Source organism: Schistocerca americana, chromosome 1 (assembly GCF_021461395.2).
Source record: "Schistocerca americana isolate TAMUIC-IGC-003095 chromosome 1, iqSchAmer2.1, whole genome shotgun sequence".
NCBI lineage: Eukaryota > Metazoa > Arthropoda > Insecta > Orthoptera > Acrididae > Schistocerca > Schistocerca americana.
The window spans coordinates 163,772,563-163,794,266 of NC_060119.1; the positions used below are offsets into that span (position 1 = coordinate 163,772,563).

Genomic DNA, 21,704 nt, shown 5'->3' on the forward strand with positions numbered 1-21,704 from the left:
GCCGGCACAGACGGCTTTCGAAAGTTGTACAATTAATCGTCGCTTTCGACTTTACGAGTACAAGTTGCAGGATGGTATTTTTCGTAAAAACATGGAAAACATAAAGTTAAACGGCACCAGCTGAATTGAATAAATGCTATGTTTCCGCACACGCAAGGTACAAAAATGATTCAAATGGCTCTGAGCACTACGGGACTTAACTTCTGAGGTCATCATTCCCCTAGAACTTAGAACTACTTAAACCTAACTAACCTAAGGACACCACACACATCCATGCCCGAGGCAGGATTCGAACCTGCGATCGTAGCGGTCGCGCGGTCCCAGACTGTAGCGCCCAGAACCGCTCGGCCACTCAGGCCGGCCGCATACGCAAGGTCTTTTGACGTTTTCCGTGGAAAAACAAACCTCGTTAACATTTTCAAAAACCTCTCTTTCAGACGATAGTTTGGAAGCAAACCATGCATAACGCAGTATTTCCTTAAAAATCGGCGCTGATAATTGGTTATGCAGTATCGAGTGTATTTTAATAGCGTGTTCGAAGAAGTCATTTCTCTTTCGATTAAATATGAACAGTTTTGAAGACACGGACAAGCATGCATTTTCAGTATCACTTTATGCGTTTGGTCTTTTACTAGTCGATAGTTATGAATATTGTATTGTTCGTGATAATAAAAATTAGTAGACTGCCAAATAGCATTGTAAATTTAATTGAAGTCCATCCGATTACACGTATTTTTCCCATTATGTCAATTGTAATATAAATAGTAAAGAAAACGACTGCGTTAAAAATAAAAAAAACTGACGAACGGAACTCGATCCAGCGATCTAGCGGCTTGAACGCCAACCACCTAAAAAAAGAAAAAAGAATTGTTCTATATTGTTCGCTGAATTTGTTCAGGGCTGACGTCCGATGACAGCCGTTCAGTTTTTTCGTTTATCCGTTCGCTCAGCTTTTTTATTGGAAAGGAAAGCTAACTCTCTGACCGAACACGCTGAGCTACCGCGCCGGCACCACTCGGCTGTAGCCGCTTTATGGTTGAAATGGCCATGCACAGATATATACTTGACGGCCGAAATTATCTTGCGATTTTCTCAGTAACGCTTGAGAAGTACGCGCTACTGCTTACACATTTTGTTCTCCTCATGGATTACTACGAGTGTACGAAGTTTACAGTATATCCGCGTTCCAAACGTCGTGGCCTCCCCTTGTCAATAAAACCTTAAACTTTGGTAAGGATGAATAATATTTGAAACTGGTGGTAATTATATACTGACGGGAAAAAATCGCCACACCAAAAAAAATTAATGAAGAGTAATGGAACTTCCTGGCAGATTAAAACTGTGTGCCGGGCCGAGACTCGAACTCGGGAACCTTTGCCTTTCGTGGGCAAGTGCTCTGCCATCTGAGCTACCCAAGCACGTTCTCACAGCTTTCATATCATATCAGCGCACACTCCGCTGCAGAGTGAAAATCTCATACTGGAAACATCCCCCTGGCTGTGGCTAAGCCGTGTCTCCGCAGTGTCCTTTCTTGCAGGAGTGCTAGTTCTGCAATGTCCGCAGGAGAAGTTTGGAAGGTAGGAGACGAGATACTGGCAAAACTAAAGCTGTGAGGACGGGGCGTGAGTCGTGCTTGGGTAGCTCAGATGGCAGAGCACTTGCCCGCGAAAGGCAAAGCTCCCGAGTTCGAGTCTCTGCCCGGCACACAGTATTAATCTGCCAGGAAGTTTCATATCAGCGCACACTCCGGTGCAGAGTGAAAATCTCATTCAATAGTAATGGAGTTTCGGGATTACATTTGTCAGATAACTTATTTAAGTGATTAACATTGCAAGACCGCAGGTTAATGTCTGCGCGAGAAAATCCATTGCAGATGTGAAATACTGGTACATTTATTGCCTGTGTAACCGCCAGAATGTTGAACGCAAGCATGCAAATGTGCATTATCCTGTTGGAAACCTGCCCCTGGAATGCTGCTAACGAACGGCGGCACAACTGGTCTAATCACCAGAACGACGTACAAAGTTGCAATCATGGTTGGGGGAATACTACGCGAGTGCTGCTGCTGCCGTAAGAAATCGCACCCCGAGACCATAATTCCAGGTGTAGATCCAGTGTGTCTAGCACGATGACAGAGTGGTTGCAGGCCTTCAACTGATCTCTTTCTAACAACACACGGCCGTCACTGGCACCGAGACGGAACCAGCTTTCGTCAGAGAACGCAACAGACTTCCATCCTGCCCTCCAATGAGCTCTCGCTTGACACCAATGAAGTCGCAAATGGCGGTAGTTTGGGGTCAGTGGAATGCACACCGCAGGGTGTCTGGCTCTGAGATGTCCTTGAAGCAACCGATGTGTAACAGTTCGTTGCGTCCCTGTGGTGCCAACTGCTGCTCAGACTGCTGCTGCAGATGCAGTTCGACGTGCCAGAGCCGTACAATGGTCTTCCCTCTCGGTGGTGCCAAGCGGCCGTCCGGTGCCCGGTCTTCTAGCGACCGTACATTCCCCTGATCACTGCTGTTTGCCGCCGTGTGCAGTGCCTACATTCCTGCCAAGTCTTCCTGCAGTATCGCAAAAGAAACATCCAGTTTCTTGTAGCCCTGTTACACCAACTCGTTCAAACTCAGTGAGGTGTTGATAACGGCGTCTTTGTCACTGTAATGGCATACTAGACTAACATAAACTTACTACGTCCAGTCTCAAAGGTAACTAACGCTCACGGGAGTTTCAGCATGTATTTAAAGCAAACCTGATTTGCATCCCCATAGCAACACTCTTATGCGACTGGCGCGAAATCTGAATAGATATCATCTTTCAGATGCACACTCATGGTCATAAATTAATGATAATTGCAGAATGTTGTGCCACACAACGTGGCACTACACTAAACTGGCGCTAATAGCTTAGGCACATAGGGAACACACACGACACAGATCTTTAAGTCCACGGTATTGGTGATAGGTTGCGAAAACCGTCCCGAAACACATATGCTACAAAACGCCACTGTTTCCTATGCATGTTCCCCGACATCAATATGGGATATGACCACAACGCACACGTACACAGGCCGCGGAATGGGTTGGCATACTGTGGACCAGGTGGTCGAGCAGCTGCTGGGATATAGCCTCCCATTCTTGCACCAGTGACTGTCAGAGCTCCTGAAGTGTCGTAGGGGTTTGAAGACATGCAGCTATACGACGACCGAGAGCATCCCAGACGTGCTGGAGAACGGTCAGGCCACTCCATTCGCTTGATATCGTTTCGAGGTACTCCTCCACGATGGCAGCTCGGTGGGGCCGTGCGCTATCATCCGTCAGGAGAAAGGTGGGACCCACTGCACCCCTGAAAAGGCGGACATACTGGTGCAAAATGACGTCCCGATACACCTGACCTGTTACAGTTGCTCTGCCAAAGACGTGCAGGGGTGTACATACACCAATCATAATACCAACCATCAAACCACGACCTCCATACAGGTCCCTTTCAAAAAGGACGTTAAGGGGCTGGTATCTGGTTCCTGGTTCACGCCAGATGAAAACCGAGCGAGAATCGCTGTTCAGACTATACCTGGATTCGTCTGTGAACATAACCTGGGACTACTGTTCCAATGACCATGTATTGTGTTCTTGACACCAGGCTTTACGGGCTCTCCTGTGACCAGGAGTCAGTGGAATGCACCTTGCAGGTCTCTGGGCGAATAAACCATGTCTGTTCAGTCGTCTTTAGACTGAGTGTCTGGAGACAACTGTTCCAGTGGCTGCGGTCAGGTCCCGAGCAAGGCCTCCTGCAGTACTTCGTGGCCATATGTGGGCACTGATGGTGAGATATCGGTCTTCTTGTGGTGTTGTACACTGTGGACGTCCCGTGCTGTAGCGCCTGGACACGTTTCTTGTCTGCTGGAATCGTTGCCATAATCTTGAGATCACACTTTGTGGCACACGGAGGGCCAGTGCTACTATCTGCTGTGTTTGACCAGCCTCCAGTCGCCCTAGTATTCTACCACTCATAACGTCATCAATATGTGTTCTTTGAGCCATTTTCAACACACAGTCGCCATTGGCACGCCTGTAAACGTCTCCACACTTACTCGCTGCACCGTACTCTGACATGCACCAACACACCTCTGCGTATGTGGACTGCTGCCAGCGCCACCGTGCGACGACAGCAGGTCAAATGCACCGCATGGTCATACGCCGAGGTGATTTAAACCCGCAAACCACCCACCAGAGCGTTGGTTCACCATGTATCAGCATTATCCTTAATTTATGAGCATGAGTGTCTTATCACGCCAACCAGCTTTCGTTTGCGACACGAAACTTCTTGTAGGCGCTGCGATTTCTCTTTCAATTGTTGTAATGATGATGAACGCATCAAAGGTGAGCCCATTGAGGTTGGTGGTGATGGCGATTGGTACGGTCATCAGGAAGTTCGATGACCAGATAAAGAGGTTGGAGGGATAGTTTGTGAATAAGGACTTGATTAAGATGTTAAGTCAGACTGCATTATGTAACCTATGTAAGGGTAGGCGAGATGTGGTTTTAATTCAGATAAATAGGAATTGAAGGACATATAACAAAGAAATTAATAAGAGACGGTACCGATCCCCAACGGCACACAAAACAGGCCACAACACTTTACGGAAGCAACGAAAAATCTAACAAAACTCAAATTCTCCAAAATTCGCTAAGTTTTATACAAGTTGGAAATTTAGCGCGAAATTCAAGACGAATTGCTATTAAGAGCTTCCACAACTAAAGTATATCTCGAAATCAGGCAGAAAACCCAGTGAGATTCTGGTCGTATGTAAAGTATACCAGCAGCAAGACGCAATCAGTACCTTCACTTCGCGATAACAGTGGTGATGTTATGATGACACAGCTACTAAACACGCTTTTCCGGAATTCCTTCACTAAAGAAGAAAAAATAACTATTCCAGAATTCAAATCAAGAACAACTTCCAGCATCGGTATCTTAGAAGTATATATCGCGGTGTAGCGAAGCATCTTAAATCATTTATTAAGGGCAAGGCCTCCGATCGAGATTGAATACCAGTTACGTTCGTTACGTACTATGCTAATATAATAGATCCATACTGGACAGTCATATACAACCGCTCACTCGTCAACACATCCGTACATACCTTAAGACTGAAAAGCTGCACGGGTGACACCAGTACCAAATAATGGAAATACGAGTAATCCACTAAATTACAGACCCATATCAGTAACCACTGAATTGTAGACCCATATCGCTAACGTCGATTTGCAGTAGCATTTTGTAACACATACTGCGATCGAACATTATGAAGTACCTCGAAGAAAATGATTTATTGACAAATAGCCAACACAGATTCAGAACATAATGTTCTTCTGAAACACAACTAGCTCTTTATTTTCACGAAGTAATAAGTGCTATCGATAGGGAATGTCAAACTGAGTTCATATTTTTAGATTTCCAGAAGACTTTTGACACCATGTCGCGCAAGCGACTTCTAATCAAATTGCGTGCATGTGGACTATCGCCTCAATTCTGCGACTGGATTCGTGATTTTTTGCCTGAAAGATCACGTTCGTAGTAAATGACGAATAGTCGTGGAGTGAAACAGAAATAATATCTTACGTTCCCCAAACAAGTGTTACATAGGACGTATGCTGCTCCTGATCTACATAAACAATTTGGGAGGTAATCTAAGCTGCCCTCTAGTAAACTCACCAGATGAACAAAATGAACTGCAGAATGATTTAGACAAGACTTCTGTATGGTGCGAAAAGTCGAATTGTTTCTTCGTGGTTCTTGTACATGTTGTATATTGCCCGTTTCTCCCTATAGCTTACCCATATTTTTCTCAGATTTTAGAACATCTTGCACCATTTTACACTGTCGAACTCTTTCTTAACTGTTTGTAAAACTTCACAATCTATGTGGTATGTGTGGTGTCATGAGAGACGCTGAACGTGGACTGAAGTAGATTCAACATTTTTCGAACATCTTTTAACTGAAAAATACCCATATGTTGCATATTCTTACGTTCTACATACTGTTCAGAAAAAAAGAAAGATGACCCTCCTGGAAAAACTTGAAATCAATAAATATATGACCCAGTATGCTAACTTAGCATTAAATGACCAAACCAGATTTCCTTCTTCTCCTCTGTAAAATTTACTTACTCAAATACTGACGCAGTTTTTAGTTTAGTCGCATGTAAATATTTCTACATGAAATAATAATGCAATACTTTCCATTATAAACACGCTAGATGTCATCTCTTATGTCTCTTTTGCATCCTCTGTACAAGTATTTTTTTTTTTTTTTTGTAAGCCGCACGTCATTTTTATCTTGTGTTTGCCACATTCAGTTATAACCTGAAGATTTCCATTGAAGCGAAGAGCTAGTTCATAACCAAAGAAATACAATTTTTTGGGAAAGAGTTACCTATTTAATATGATTGGCATGTTCTGGTAAACATCTACGGAAAAATTCAGTTAAAAATAGTACATCATTTGAGTATAACAATATATACAAAGCAAACAACTGCCGCGCAGGGTAGCCCTGCGGTCTTGGGCGCGTTGCCGCGGTGCGCACGGCTGCCCCCGTCGGAGGTTCGAGTCCTCCCTCGGGCATAGGTTTGTGTGTGTGTGTGTGTGTGTGTGTGTGTGTGTGTGTGTGTGTGTGTGTGTGTGTGTATTGTCCTTAGCGTAACTTAGTTTAAGCAGTGTGTAAGGCTAAGGACCGATGACCTCAGCAGTTTGGTCCCATAGGAAATTACCACAAATTTCCAAAATAAAATCAAACAACTCACATTAAAACAATATCTAGGATAGAGGGAATACCTGTCATTCAATACTACTATTTAGTGACACAGTTTATTTCAACAAACGGAGGTACAGTGGTATGATTGTAACAGAGCATTATATGAAATAGATTATTAAGCTAATAAAACCACTTTCCTGGATTTTTCGTTGGCATAAATGTCAATTGCACCATAAAATAACTGAGAATGAAGTGTGAGACGAAGAATATTTATTACTCTTTTCAGTGTGTTAAACGATCCCTCAGGCTGAGCCACACATACAGAGAGGGAACAAAATATTCTGAAAGCAAAGCTGACGTTTGAGAAAATGTTGCTAAATTTTTATTCAAATGGTTCAAATGGCTCTGAGCACTATGGGACTTAACATCTTAGGTCATCAGCCCCTAGAACTTAGAACTACTTAAACCTAACTAACCTAAGGACATCACACACATCCATGCCCGAGGCAGGATTCGAACCTGCGACCGTAGCAGTCCCACGGTTCCGGACTGCAGCGCCTAGAACCGCAAGACCACCGCGACCGGCTAATTTTTATTGAAGAATTGGATTTCGAAGTTGAAGTGTAGTCAGTTACCATAGTTGGCACATTGAATTGTTTTCAGATTATTCTTTTTTTCACTTTATTATCTTTCGGTAAGAGCACTGCGTTGGGGAAATTGATTACCCTAACAGCAGGAATATATAGCTAACTTCTCACCAATAAGTCGATGAAGGTAATGGAACAAATCGGCACAGTGCAAAGGAGTGGCTGTTTTTCCGCCTTGCTTTGTTCCGTTGTACAGCAGAAAGCTCAATAATATGCATGGGTGAATGACGCAAGTGAAGGAATAGAGTGCCAAGTATATCCTTTTTTCTTAACTTCCTAACACAGTTTTTTTCTCTCCATAAATTGTAACTTCTGTTACTGAAAGTCCTCTTTCACTCATTGCTTTGACCTGGTTTACCTAAATCGTTTAAGGCAAATGCCGGGATGGTTCCATTGAGAAGATCATGTCCAATTTCCGTCCCCAATCAGATCTTACGTTCCGTCTCTAATAATTTCGTCGTTGACTGTACGTTAAACCATAATCTTCCTGTTCTACAAAATTTCGGGAGAACTGCCAGATGTCTGCAACTTCCTGGTACGATATTTCGGACCAGAGTTTTCTGGCCATCTTCAGGTGAATACTGACGAGCAATACGCTAAGCTCCTCTATTGTAAATATAAATGTCGTGTGACTAGGGCCTCCCGTCGGGTAGACCGTTCGCCGGGTGCAAGTCTTTCGATTTGACGCCACTTCGGCGATTTGCGCGTCGATGGGGATGAAATGATGAGTAGGACAACACAACACCCAGGCCCTGAGCGGAGAAAATCTCCGACCGAGCCGGGAATCGAACGCGGGCCCTTAGCATTGACATTCTGTCGCGCTGACCTCTCAGCTACCGGGGGAGGATAGCTCCCCTATTGAAAATCCTATTAGCACTGCGCATGCTTTGAAGCGCGTGTGGTTCTGCGATAAGCCTGTGCGCTGCTATCCGTGGTGAAAGCTCGCCTCTTCGATATCAAAACGATTGTGTCCGCTGTATGGACTGCCCAAGATCCATAAAGGAAGTGGACCTTTACGTGCTACAGTAAGCACTAATGAAGCAGCCACCTATGATTTGGCCAAATACTTGGCATCTTTACTCAGATACATTGTAGGCAACTGTCCGCATCATATAAGAAATTCGAGTGATTTTATCAGAAGATTCCAGTCGCTTAACCTAGAGAGCAGTGATTTGTTGATCAGTTTTGACGTGGTTTCGCTTTTTACAAATGTGCCTTTCGTGGACTCATTACACCTCAATGGCAATAGGTTTTTGGCTGACATTTCAGCGTTGTTTGAGCATATTCCCTCCTCGACGTAATTTTTGTTCAACAATTAGTTTTTTAACAATCTGGCGGTGTCTCCCCTGGTGGTCAATATTGTTGTGGGGGAATTTGAGGAGCGAGCACTCGCCTCAGCTCTTTTAAAGCCAACACTATTTTGGTGGTACGTTGATGACACTTTTCTAGTTTGGCCTCATGGTTTGGACAGTCTCTGAGAGTTAACATCTGAACTCCACACATGTAAAAATACAATTTACTACGGAAGTGGAGAAAGATGGTTTCTTGTCGTTTTCGGAGGTCTTGACGCGACGTAAGACCGATGGCTCAATTGGGCATTCACTCATACTAACCTCTATTTACAGTCTACTAGTTGCCCCCACCCTGCACAAACGATGGGCACTCAAAAGACCTTGATCCACCGAGCCCATACCATCTCAGAAGCCGATAGCGGGCAGACAGAACTGGAACACCTGAAAACTGTGTTCCTAAACAGCGGATATTCGTCTCGGCAACTACAGAGAGCGCTACAGACGTACAAGCTACAGAACAAGGAATAAGATGAAGCCTTAAAAACGACTGCTTGCCTACTACATACTATAAATGTTTCGGCTAAAATAGGCAGAATATTAAGAAGACATAAATTTAAAGTAATCTCTCGACCTCCTTCCAAAATTCCGACGCTTTTGGGATCTATTAAAGATGGCTTAGAGTTGGGCATAGCCGGCGTTTACAGGGTTCCGTGTGGATGCGGCAAATCTTGCACAAAGCAAACGACGCGCAGTGTGGAGGATCGCATTATAGAACATCAGGAGGCTGCTCGCTTTCTCCAAGCAATTAAGTCCGCTATCGCTGAACACTGTATTTCCACTGGTCACTCTATGGCATATAATGAAACAAAAATTGTGAACCATAGTCTAACTTTTAGAGCTCAATCAGCAATGAATCAGTGGAAATACGACTGTCTCACACCCTTATGAATCAATCATGACGGCGGTGTCCAGTCAAATTCTGCATGGGACACTACTGCAGGAAAGCTGCGTGCTCTGTGTAATCGACGTAGTCCTGCGATCTTACCGTGCGAAACAATCGATCGTTTTGCTGTCGAAGAGGCGAGCTTTCACCACGAAGCCGGCCGTGGTGGCCGAGCGGTTCTAGGCGCTTCAGTCCGGAACCGCGCGAGTGCTACGGTCGCAGGTTCGAATCCTGCCTCGGGCATGGACGTGTGTGATGTCCTTAGGTTAGTTAGGTTTAAGTAGTTCTAAGTTCTAGGGGACTGATGACCTCAGAAGTTAAGTCCCATAGTGCTCAGAACCATTTTTCACCACGGAAGGTACGTAGAGCAGCGCACAGACTTACAACACAAGCACATGTGCTCAAGCAACGCATGCGCACTGCCAATTAGAACACCACGCATGTCCCGGCGGGATCTTAAATAGAGGAGCTTAAAGTCTTCTTGCTCGTCAGTATTCACCTGAAGACAGACACAAGACTCTGCGCCGAAATACCGTACCAGCAAGTTACAGGCATCCGGCAGTTCTCCCGAAATTTTATAGAACAGTCTTTACGCCGGGAAAGTTTTAAATTTCAGGTAATCTCACTTCCTTCCTTCTCCTACGGTCAGGGAAAGATTACGAACGTCCGCGCTTAAAAAGAAACAGTCAAATTTTATGTACGATATGATCATAAATGTCCCCATTTTGATGCGGAATTGATCACTAGATGTCACTACAGGCAATCCTTTCAGTATGAAAGGAGATGGGGAGTATTGTATTTCCAGCAGAACAGAAGTAACAGCAGGATGGTCGGTCAGAACACCTCAGTGACTTCGAAAGTTGACCTGTTTTTTCATTGGACGTCACACGGGCAACAAATCCATCTGGGACGTTTCAACCATTCTAAAGATGCCCAAGTAGACTGTCGGTAATCTGACTGTGAAGTGTAAAGCGCGGGAACAACCACAGCTAAAGCATCACCTGCCAGTCGTGATATACTGACCGACAGGGATCCTCGAGCATTGCAAACTGTGGCTATAAAAATCAGATGAAGTCAGTAGAAAGACTCACTCATAGGTTACAGAATGCTGCCAGTAGTCCAGCTAGCACAGTAACTGCGCGTAAAGGGTTAAAAACAGTAGTACAAAATGATCGAGCAAGTCGTAATAAGCCACACATTTCTGTAGGCAGTGCTAAAAACGACGATTATGGTGGTGTAAAGAGAAAAGCCACTGGACCGTGTGGCAGTCCGATGGAAGTGTTTGCTGAAGAACATCATCTTTACGCCAGTGACTGTTTTAAGTTTTTATTACACTACTGCAATTTGGGCCTTAGGCCATTATCAAGTGCTGATATTATGGCTTTGATAGTGACATAAGACCGAAATTGTAATAGTGTAATAAAAACTTATACCACGCACTGGCGTAAAGATGATGTCCTTCAAAAAATCTTTTATGACTGTGAATCCCAGCTACAAAAAGTGTTTGTGTTCAGCGAAAGCCTTTGTAAGACTGGTTATCAATCTGGGGATAATTACCCCCTGGAGGGTAAAATGTAATTTTCTGAGGGTAAAAACAAAAGGATTCAACTGTATTTGAATGATTTTTAAACGCTCAGTACTATTATCACTATTTTGTAAGACTGTAATACTGATTATATAAGTGACCTGATAATTACCTTTTTTCCAAATGCGTGAATTAGCCTATAACACAGTTTGGTGGAGGTTCTTGTGAAACGAATGTATGAACAACATCTTCCTGACACAGTCCATGTGCTACACACATAATTTGTACCATGCATCTACGGCAGTGAAATTGAAACATATACATCACATGGAGCATGCTTAAATAGCGCATGGAAATGCCTTCCCCGCGTTGTAGGTAGTTCCAACAATGCATTGTAATTTGCTTCATTATTTACTCCACAAAATTAAACTGACACACAACACAAGACAGACTACTGTACTACACTGCTGTGGGGCTCGTACTGTTATTACTATTATTATTATTAGTGGCGGTGGTCAGACACAAAACATTGCCAGCGTCAAGTCTTCCAGTTTCCGCCAATCACGTGATTTCCAAACAGTAGGTCAAAGCATAGTAGACACCTTTTAATGTGGTTGATATTAGGTTGTGTACAGGGGGTGAGCGAAGCAATTGTCGTTAAGGAGAGGGCCTGTGTAGGGGAAGCTTGTCTCGTAACAACTGCCTGCCCTCTGTCTGCTCCTGAGATTAGCTTCTTTTCTTTCTTTCGTTCTCGGGTCTTCGTCCCGCTCCAACGCAGGGTCGGCTTTGTTTTGACGGATTTGGCAGTGTTAATTGCAGAGGGTGGCCGGATGGCCTTCCTGCCGACACCCCGAACCCCCCAGGACGGAAGTAGTGTACCCCAGCTGTCTGCGTCTAGTGTAAGTCATGAAATAGTGCGAACGTTTTCGAATGTCTGTGAGTCGTGTAATTGAGGCAGAACTTGGGGACCAGCCCGGTATTCACATAGCGGGATGTCGAAATCCGCTTAAAACCACATCCAGGCTGGCCGGCATACCGGCCCTCGTCGTTAATCCGCAGGGCTTATTCTATCTGGGGCCGGCGCGCCTATCCGAGTTCAGGAAGCAGCGCATGAGCGCTCTCGGCTACCCTGGCGGGTCGTTCCTGAGATTAGCTTCATCATTCTATAAATAGGTTGTTGGAAATAAACAGTACCAATCATCTCATTTATTCATCAGCTCCATTTAAATAAACATCTGGAAAAACTAAATACATACCTTTCGTAATTTTAAAAATGACTGTGTTGAAAGAAAATTCTTTTTTATTTTTAAAGTTAAGTTAGGCGCTAATGTTGATGATAGTGTGGGGAGGGGTTGGGGGGGGGGAGAAGGTACTAGCTAATATCTGATTGCACTTTGGGAGAGGGAGGGGAGGGGGGTGGGGGATAATGGTCTCAGAAGGGTTGAGAACGACTGTCCTAGAACGTTAGTTGCTATCATGTGTAGTGTCAACGCTGAATTAAGGAGGAAGTGGTGTTACGGTATGCTGGTGTTTTTAGTGGTTACAGTGTCATCCGCTTATTCCGCTAAAGAAAACACTGAATACGGAAGGATATGAACACGGTTTACAAAATTTTGTATTAAGTACAATAGAGGAACAGTTCGTAGTCGGTGATTGTATTGGCATAGCTATGCACGCTGTCATAAAGCAGCATCTGTGAGGCAATGGTGTGTCGACGATAACATTCCTGAAGTGAACTGACCTGCCCAGAGTTACGACCTCAACCCAATCAGGCACCTTCGGGATTAGTTATAATGTCGAATTCGCTCCAGATCCCAGTGTACATCACTCCTTTCGCTGATTTTCGCTCATGAGGAAGAATGGGCTACCATTCCATCGCAGATATTAAGATGCCTCAGTGAGAGAATGGACTGCCATTCCTCAACAGATTTTAAGATGCCTCAATGAGTGTACCTCAGCAGAGTTATACCATAAAGACGAAGAGTGGACACATCCCATGTTAACGTCCACAAATAGGTGTCCGGATAATTTTGATTAGACAGCTATAATTGGACAACCTTCATCGCCTAACTTTGTTCTCTTATTCCCTCGCTCAGTGTGTTTCACCCATTAGCCTCCGAATCAGGAGAACGTTACTGCGGGTTCTTATTGTTACTGATCCTTCACGTACTCCAAAGGCATTCCCTTTAATTTTGACGAGCGAGAGATTTGCTACCTGCCACGCTGGCTTACTGGTTTCATTGGTTCACTACTCCTCGAATTCCTGCTATTTTTGACGAAGGTTGCTTGCAGACTTCTCTCCTTGCCAACAAAAATCTCTACGGATACCAGCCGGGTTGTAGTGTTGAGATATCGGGACGTTTCGACGAGTGTAGTACCCAGCACCTTCACGCAAAATGGAAAAAAAATGGCTCTGAGCACTATGAGACTCAACATCTGAGGTCATCAGTCCCCTAGAACTTAAAACTACTTAAACCTAACTAACCTAAGGACATCACACACATCCATGCCCGAGGCAGGATTCGAATCTTCGACCGTAGCGGTCGCGCGGTTCCAGACTGTAGCGCCTAGAACCGCTCGGCCACACCAGCCGGCCAAAGTGGAAAGATATTGCGTATGTCACACCTGGAAACGCAAGGGCTTTTCGTCAGTAGAATATAACACGAAAGTCTACATTCAGAGGCAACGGCCTTGCCGCAGTGGATACACCGGTTCCCCGAAGTTAAGCGCTGTTGGGCGTGGCCAGTACTTGGATGGGTGACCATCCGGGCCGCCATGCGCTGTTGCCATTTTATGGGGTGCACGCAGCCTCGTGATGCCAATTGAGGAACTACTCGACCGAATAGTAGCGGCTCCGGTCACAGAAAACCATCATAACGACCGGGAGAGCGGTGTGCTGACCCCACGCCCCTCCTATCCGCATCCTCAACTGAGGATGACACGGCGGCCGGATGGTGCCGATGGCCCACTTGTGGCCTTTAGACTGAGTGCTTTGCTACATTCAGACATTCTCTCTGTACTTCTCACACTTTGTGAAACAGAGTTCATTTAAGATTATCGTGTGAGACAGAAAAATGGTTTCGTTTTCTGTTTCACCTTAACATCACTTCCAGTTACTTTGAGTCTGAATTGAGCGTTTCCGCCCTTAGTTACGTTAATGTAAAATTCTAGCCCGGAACGCCTCTAGCAGACATCTCATTCGACCCACGTATACCGCGTCGCGGTATTTCACACTTCGTACTCTGAACCAGTGCCGAATATTCTTCTGCAGGCGCCAGTATTTCGGGATGACGCCGTGGCAGTGGGAATCGCGAGAATCCGGCAGCACTGGCTCCGTCTCCTCTTCCACAGGTTCCCCAGCAGAGAGCCGCGGCGTGCCGGGCCGCATCGTGACGCTGTCCCTGCTGGTGACGGTGATGTTCCTGTACACCTCCTACTCGGCCAGCATCGTGGTGCTGCTGCAGTCCACCACCACCTCCATCCGAACGCTCGCCGACCTGCTCTACAGCCCGCTCGGGCTTGGCGTCCACGACATCGTCTACAACAGGCACTTCTTCCTGGTAAGAAGTCGATGAAACCAGTTAGTCAAGTAAACCAGGAGTTTCTGTCAATTTAAGTATTGATGTTTTACGAAATGAATGGCAAAGCATTATAACCACCAGCACAGTATCAAAACTCTACTGGGGATACTTTTTCCGTGAGGTGTTGGTGAAGAATAGCGGCCCATTCCTCCTCAAGAACCAAAACCAGAAAAAGAAGTGACGTAGGACGATAAGGTCTGGACTGAAGTCAACATTCTAACTCATCCCGAAGGTATCCCACGCTCTCCTCACGTATTTCTGAGTTGTAGAATTCTCGGCAGTCCAGGAGGGTCATCTCGTAATGACTCCATGGCCATACTATGGACTACAACAACACTAAAATACTTAGGGAATCTTCCTCCTTCTGGGAGTGCGTGATAAAAACGTCTTTGAAATCAGGGTCCAATATAGTGTAATCAATAAAGATAGTGGCGTACGATAGAGTCGGACGTGGAACCCTGCACTGAGCCTAGAAAAAAAAAAAATCTTTCCGAACAGTGAGGTCCGTATCCGACTGCGATAGCGCGTACACTGGAATCGTTCAGAGCCGCGGGCAGCTACCCCGACCACCGCCACCGTCCAACTTGGCCGCCTCGAGGATAGCATTAGGAGCGGAGTGGTGGAGGGGCTAACGGCCAGCATACATAGATCGCCGACAGGAGTGGAGTAGCGGTCATTAGGAACCACCTGAAGATGGCAATAAGTTTTTTTTTTTTTTTTTTTTTTTTTTTTTTTTTTTTTTTTTTTTTTTTTTGCCGAATTATTGTCGTGTAATAGCAGACTAGCACTGGCAATAAGGGAATTCCTGGCCAGGAGAAGTCTACTAGTGTCAAACCTAACTCTTAATTTGAGGAAGAAATTTCTGCCAATGTCCGTTTGGAGCACAGCTGGACTGATGTTTACTTTACTATAGCACTTCTGTTTCATTAATACGTCTATGACGATACTGAACATTTACAATATGTATGAATGACTAATTAAATTTGATAATGTATATTACGATGTATTATGGAGTTTTATTAATACTAAGTTGTTTTAATTAAGTAAGTTTACATGTAACACTTGCAGCTTTTAAGCAATACGCTCTGTAAACTGAGACATGCAGGAATTAGTTTATCTCAGGATTACTGAAGTGACTCTCTTCGTTATTTGTGTGTAAGTAAAATATTGCACAAAACTTTTTACGTAAATCCAAAATTCAACAATGGCTTAGTAAACGGCAGAAAAAAGCTATATTAGCCCCAGAGGCGGATGTTCGAACCGCCCATCCACCTCCCATGTGGTTGTTCCCCTGAGCGCACTGTGTTTGTTCCTATCCAAGTGTTAATCCATCAGATCTAAGTAGAAAGGTACGCCTTGATCTGAGACTGTATCCTCACCGTACAAACCACCGTCGTGTGCCGCAGGCGGCAGATGAACCGGTGCGGCGCGCGCTGTACCGGCAGAAGGTGGCGCCCCCGGGCTCCGAACCGCACTTCATGACGCTGGAGGAGGGCGTGCGGCGCATGCGCACCGAGCCGTTCGCCTTCCACTCGGAGCTGAGCCCCGCCTGGCAGCTGGTGCAGGAGACGTTCCGCGAGGAGGAGAAGTGCGGCCTGCAGGCCATCCCCTTCCTGCAGCTCATACACCCCTACATCGCCGTGCAGAAGAACGGCGCCTACAAGGAGATGTTCAAGATAGCGTGAGTGTCGCCGCCGCTCTCAACCAAAATCAATCAAAAAAAAAAAAAAACTATTGTGCTTCTGATTATAAATTACCAGACGATTTGGTTCTGAAACTTCCTGGCAGATTAAAACTCTGTGCCGCACGCTCCGCTGCAGAGTGAAAATCTCATTCCGGAAACATACCCGAGGCTGTGGCTAAGCCATGTCTCCGCAATATCCTTTCTTTCAGGAGTGCTAGTTCTTTTAAGGTTCGCAGGAGAGCTTCTGTAAAGTTTGGAAGGTAGGAGACGAGGTACTGGCAGAAGTGAAGCTGTGAGGACGGGGCGTGAGTCGTTCTTGGGTAGCTCAGTTGGTAGAGCACTTGTCCGTGAAAGCCAAAGGTCCCGAGGTCGAGTCTCGGTCCGGCACACAGTTTCAATCTGCCAGGAAGTTTCATATCAGCGCACGTTCCGCTGCAGAGTGAAAATCTCATTCTGGATTTGGTTCTGTTTTCTCTGACACTGAACTTTTACAAAGATTAAGCAGGAGAAAAGAATGTTCTTTCCTTTCTTTTATCAAAAACGTAATACCTTAGTAGGGGAACGGTGATGTGTGTCATCTTACACCACCGACCATCACAGATGAAGTTTTGCGATTGCACCCAGATATCGCTGACGTCTTGGCACCATGTTTCGGCTGACAATGATTCAGCCATCTTGACGCGAAAATTTTACACTGGAGAATGTTGGTGCACGTTACTAAGTTTATACCCATAGTTTGTGCGGGGGCGTATGTACACGCATCAAAAAAAGTTTTGCATCACCTCGGTTCCGAGAGTTCCAGAACCTCTACAGAAAATTGGAATACAGCTCAACATAAACATCACTTATTTTATTGCTCATGAAAACCACACATTGCATGTTGTACCACCATACAGCGAGACCTTCAGAGCTGGTGGCACAGATTGCCGTACACACCGGTACCTCAAATACCCAGTAGCACCTCCTCTTGCATTGATGCGTGCCTGTATTCGTCGTGGCACACTATCCACAAGTTCATCAAGGCACTCTTTGTCCAGATTGTTCCATGCGTCAGCAGCAATCCATAAATAGCCCTTTTCAATCAGCCCCAGGCCTGTCCGATAGGGTTCATGTCTGGAGAACATGCTGGCCACTCTAGACGAGCGATGTCTTTATCCTGAAGGAAGTCATTCACAAGATATACACGATAGGGGCGCGAATTCTCGTCCATGAAGACGAATGCCTCGCCAATATGCTGCCGATATGGTTGCACTATCGGTCGGAGGATGGATTCACGTATCGTACAGCGGTGTCGGCGTCTTCCATTTACATCTACATCTACATACATACTCCGCAATCCACCATACGGTGCGTGGCGGAGGGTACCTCGTACCACAACTAGCATCTTCTCTCCCTGTTCCACTCCAAAACAGAACGAGGGAAAAATGACTGCCTATATGCCTCTGTACGAGCCCTAATCTCTCTTATCTTATCTTTGTGGTCTTTCCGCGAAATGTAAGTTGGCGGCAGTAAAATTGTATTGCAGTCAGCCTCAAATGCTGGTTCTCTAAATTTCCTCAGCAGCGATTCACGAAAAGAACGCCTCGTTTCCTCTAGAGACTCCCACCCGAGTTCCCGAAGCATTTCCGTAACACTCGCGTGATGATCAAACCTACCAGTAACAGATCTAGCAGCCCGTCTCTGAATTGCTTCTATGTCCTCCCTCAATCCGACCTGATAGGGATCCCAAACGCTCGAGCAGCACTCAAAAATAGGCCGTATTAGTGTTTTATAAGCGGTCTCCTTTACAGATGAACCACCCTACTTCATATCGCTCTGCAATGTTATTCCAAAATATTTAATCGACGTGACTGTGTCAAGCGCTACACTACTAATAGAGTATTCAAACGTTACAGGATTCTTTCTCCAATTCATCTGCATTAATTTACATTTATCTATATTTAGAGTTAGCTGCCACTCCTTACACCAATCACAAATCCTGTCCAAGTCATCTTGTATCCTCCTACAGTCACTCAACGACGACACCTTCCCGTACACCACAGCATCATCAGCAAACAGCCGCACATTGCTACTCACCCTATCCAAAAGATCATTTATGTAGATAGAAAACAACAGCGGACCTACCACACTTCCCTGGGGCACTACAGATGATAACCTCACCTCCGATGAACACTTACCATCGAGTACGACGTACTGTGTTCTACTCCCACCTTGCACAATGTAAAATGCGGTCGCGATCGAACCGAGGTATTGGCTGTCTAGACATGGTTGTACTACAGACAAGACGAGCCGTGTACCTCCTTCCTGGTGGAATGACTGGAACTGATCGGCTGTCGGACTCCCTCCGCCTAATAGGCGCTGCTCATGCATGGTTTTTTATATCTTTGGGCGCGTTTAGTGACATCTCTGAATAGTCAAAAGGTCTGTGTCTGTGATACAGTATCCACAGTTAACGTCTATCTTCAGGAGTTTTGGGAACCAGGGTGATGCAAAACTTTTTTGATGTGTGTACTTAGGTTATTGCATTATTAGCGCCGTCCCTCTTAGAGTACTGCTCCATCTGTGGCGTGCAGTCGCTGCATAATGATGATATTGCTTGTATGCCTTCTGTCAGATTACGGGTCCGATTTAAAATTCAGATGTCATCATAATAACATTAATAGTAACTAGATTTGTCATTAAGTGTAAAACATTACCTTTCCAAAGAAACTAAGGAAGTCGCCAGGTCACATGCCTTATCCAGTTCAAAGCCTCCATCCCGATCAATAGGAACTGCCATCAAACGGTAAATGATGACAGCCAAAACAGTTTATAGATTTATTAAAATTCTTGACCACAGTTTCGGTATACCTAAATATACCTTCATCAGAAGTAAAATACACTAAAATCATACCCTGCAGTGGAGATTCATAAAACAATTGCGCCAAAGGCGTCGTCAGTAGTTAAAACATAATCTCCGTTTATACAACATAATTATGGACAGAGGGTCGATGCGAACACAGCTTAGCATCAGTACTTCGCCTCACTTCTCCCGAACGCTAGTCCAGTGGCTTGAGCAGTGTGCGCCGCACTCGGTCGTGGCGCTCGGCTCGCTGAGACACATGCTGTCCGTGCCCTGCAGGTACCGGCGCATCTGGGAGCGCGGCCTGCAGCACCGCCAGCTGTCCCGGCTGTACACGACGCGGAAGCCGCGGTGCGCCGCAGGCCGCGGCAGCAGCTTCGTGTCGGTGGGCATCGCCGACTGCTACCCCGCGCTGCTCGTGCCCGTCTACGGCGTCGCCTTCGCCGTCTTCGCCCTCTTGCTCGAGATACTATTCCACCGCAGGTACGTTGCGCCTCCTTGAACAAAACTATGTGAATACTCGCGTAGTGATAACAAAACCAGTCACTGTACTTGAATCCAACATTCCTTTTAGTACATGCTAACAGTTTCGACACCAGGTGGTGTCATCTTCAGACCTCAAGCATAACCTGCCATCCGCAACCGCTTACTTGCGCAATGAACAGAATCATATACAGCGGGCCAAAACTGTTGTGGATGGCATGCTATGCTTTAGGGCCTGAAATTGACATCACTTGTTGTCGAAACAGGTAGCATGTGCTAAAAAGAATAAAAAGAATAAACGACGTTGGATTCAAATTCAACCACTAGTTTCGTTATCATTATTCAAGTACTTCACGTCCGGCTGCAGCCCCACTTTGCTTGATGGATTACCAGAGGTATGTGAACACTCGTCGAGCTACACCGCTGAGCCAAGTCATTACGACCACCAGCCCACTCGCGTGCCCTAATGTGGAACGCAGTGTAACAGCGATCCCGCGCAGAGTGGATTCGTCAAATCCTCTCAGGAGATATGTAGCACTAGATGTGTACATTCTGTTCATATACTTCCTGTAAATTATGGGCCGGTGTTTATGGGGTGGAGCTGACACAGGTTGAGATCAGATAGTTCTGGCGACCAAGTCATCAGTATCAGATCACTATCGCGCTCCTCAAAGTACTGTAGCATAGTTCTGGTAGTGCGACATGCATAGTTATCCTGCTCGAAGATGCCATCACCGTCGGGGAAGACGTCAAACGTGAAGGAATCCAACTTCCCGGCAGATTAAAACTGTGTACCGTACCGAGAATCAGACTCTGGATCTTTAACTTTTTCGGACAAGTGCTCTACCAGCAGAGATACCCAAACAAGAAAAAAGGTCAGGCACATCATTTTAATCCACTAAGAAAGTTTGAAATCATCTCACATTCCGCTGCAGAGTGAAAATTTCATTCTGGAATCATCCCCAGGCTGCGGTCAAGCCATTCCTCCACAATATCCTTTCTTCCAAGAGTGCTAGTCCAGCAAAATGGCTCTGAGCACTATGGGACTTAACATCGGAGGTCATCAGTCCCCTAGAACTTAGAACTACTTAAACCTAACTAAGGACATCACACACATCTTGGGCCAGAGGCAGGATTCGAACCTGCTTTTTATATCCTCTTTGCTTCGTCCGTCATGGTTTATTTTGCTGCCTAGGTAGCAAAAGTCCTTAATTTCGTCTTCTTCGTGACCCCCAATCCTCATGTTAAGTTTTTCGCAGTTCTCATTTCTACTACTTCTTATTACTTTCTTCTGTCTTCGACTTAGTTTCAATTAGACTGTTCATTCCATTCAACAGTAACTGTAATTCTTCATCACTTTCACAGAGGATACCAATGTCATCAGCAAATCTTATCATTGATATCCTTTCACACTGAATTTTAATCCAATTCTTGAATTTCTTTTATTTCCATCGCCGCTTGTTCGATGTGTAGATTGAACAGTAGGGCGAAAGACTACATATCTGTCTCACACCTCTTTTAATGCGAAAGCATCGTACCTGGTGTCCCAGTCTCATTGTTCCCTCTTGCTTCTTGTACATATTGTATATTACCTGTCTTCCCTACAGCTTACCCCTGTTCTTCTCACAACTTCGAACGTTTGGCTCCATTTTACATCGTCGAACTTTTTTCCAGGTCGGCTAATCCTATGGACGAGTCTTGATTTTTCTTCAGTGTTGTTTCCACTAATCAACCGCAACCTCAGAACTGCCTCTGCCTTCACCTTCCTAAAGCCAAACTGATGGTCATTCAACAGGTCCTCAGTTTTCTTTTTCATTTTCTGTGTGTTATTATTGTAAGCGTTCATGCATGAGCTGTCGGCTTTTGCTGTCTTCAAAATTTTGTGGATGAAGCGTTTCCGAAAGTCAGATGGTAGTTCGCCAGTCTCATATATTCTAGACACCATCATGCGTAGTCA

The 21,704-nt window shown here is 45.3% G+C and overlaps 1 protein-coding gene across 1 annotated transcript in view; it reads left to right on the forward strand.

The window, feature by feature from the left end:
* Positions 1-21,704, forward strand: part of LOC124612703 (glutamate receptor ionotropic, kainate 5-like) — a 132,458-nt gene that overhangs the window by 101,624 nt on the left and 9,130 nt on the right. The window contains exons 7-9 of the mRNA XM_047141093.1: positions 14,509-14,717; positions 16,145-16,419; positions 19,544-19,747. Coding sequence (XP_046997049.1) covers positions 14,509-14,717; positions 16,145-16,419; positions 19,544-19,747 — 688 coding nt within the window. The remainder of the gene's footprint in view (positions 1-14,508; positions 14,718-16,144; positions 16,420-19,543; positions 19,748-21,704) is intronic.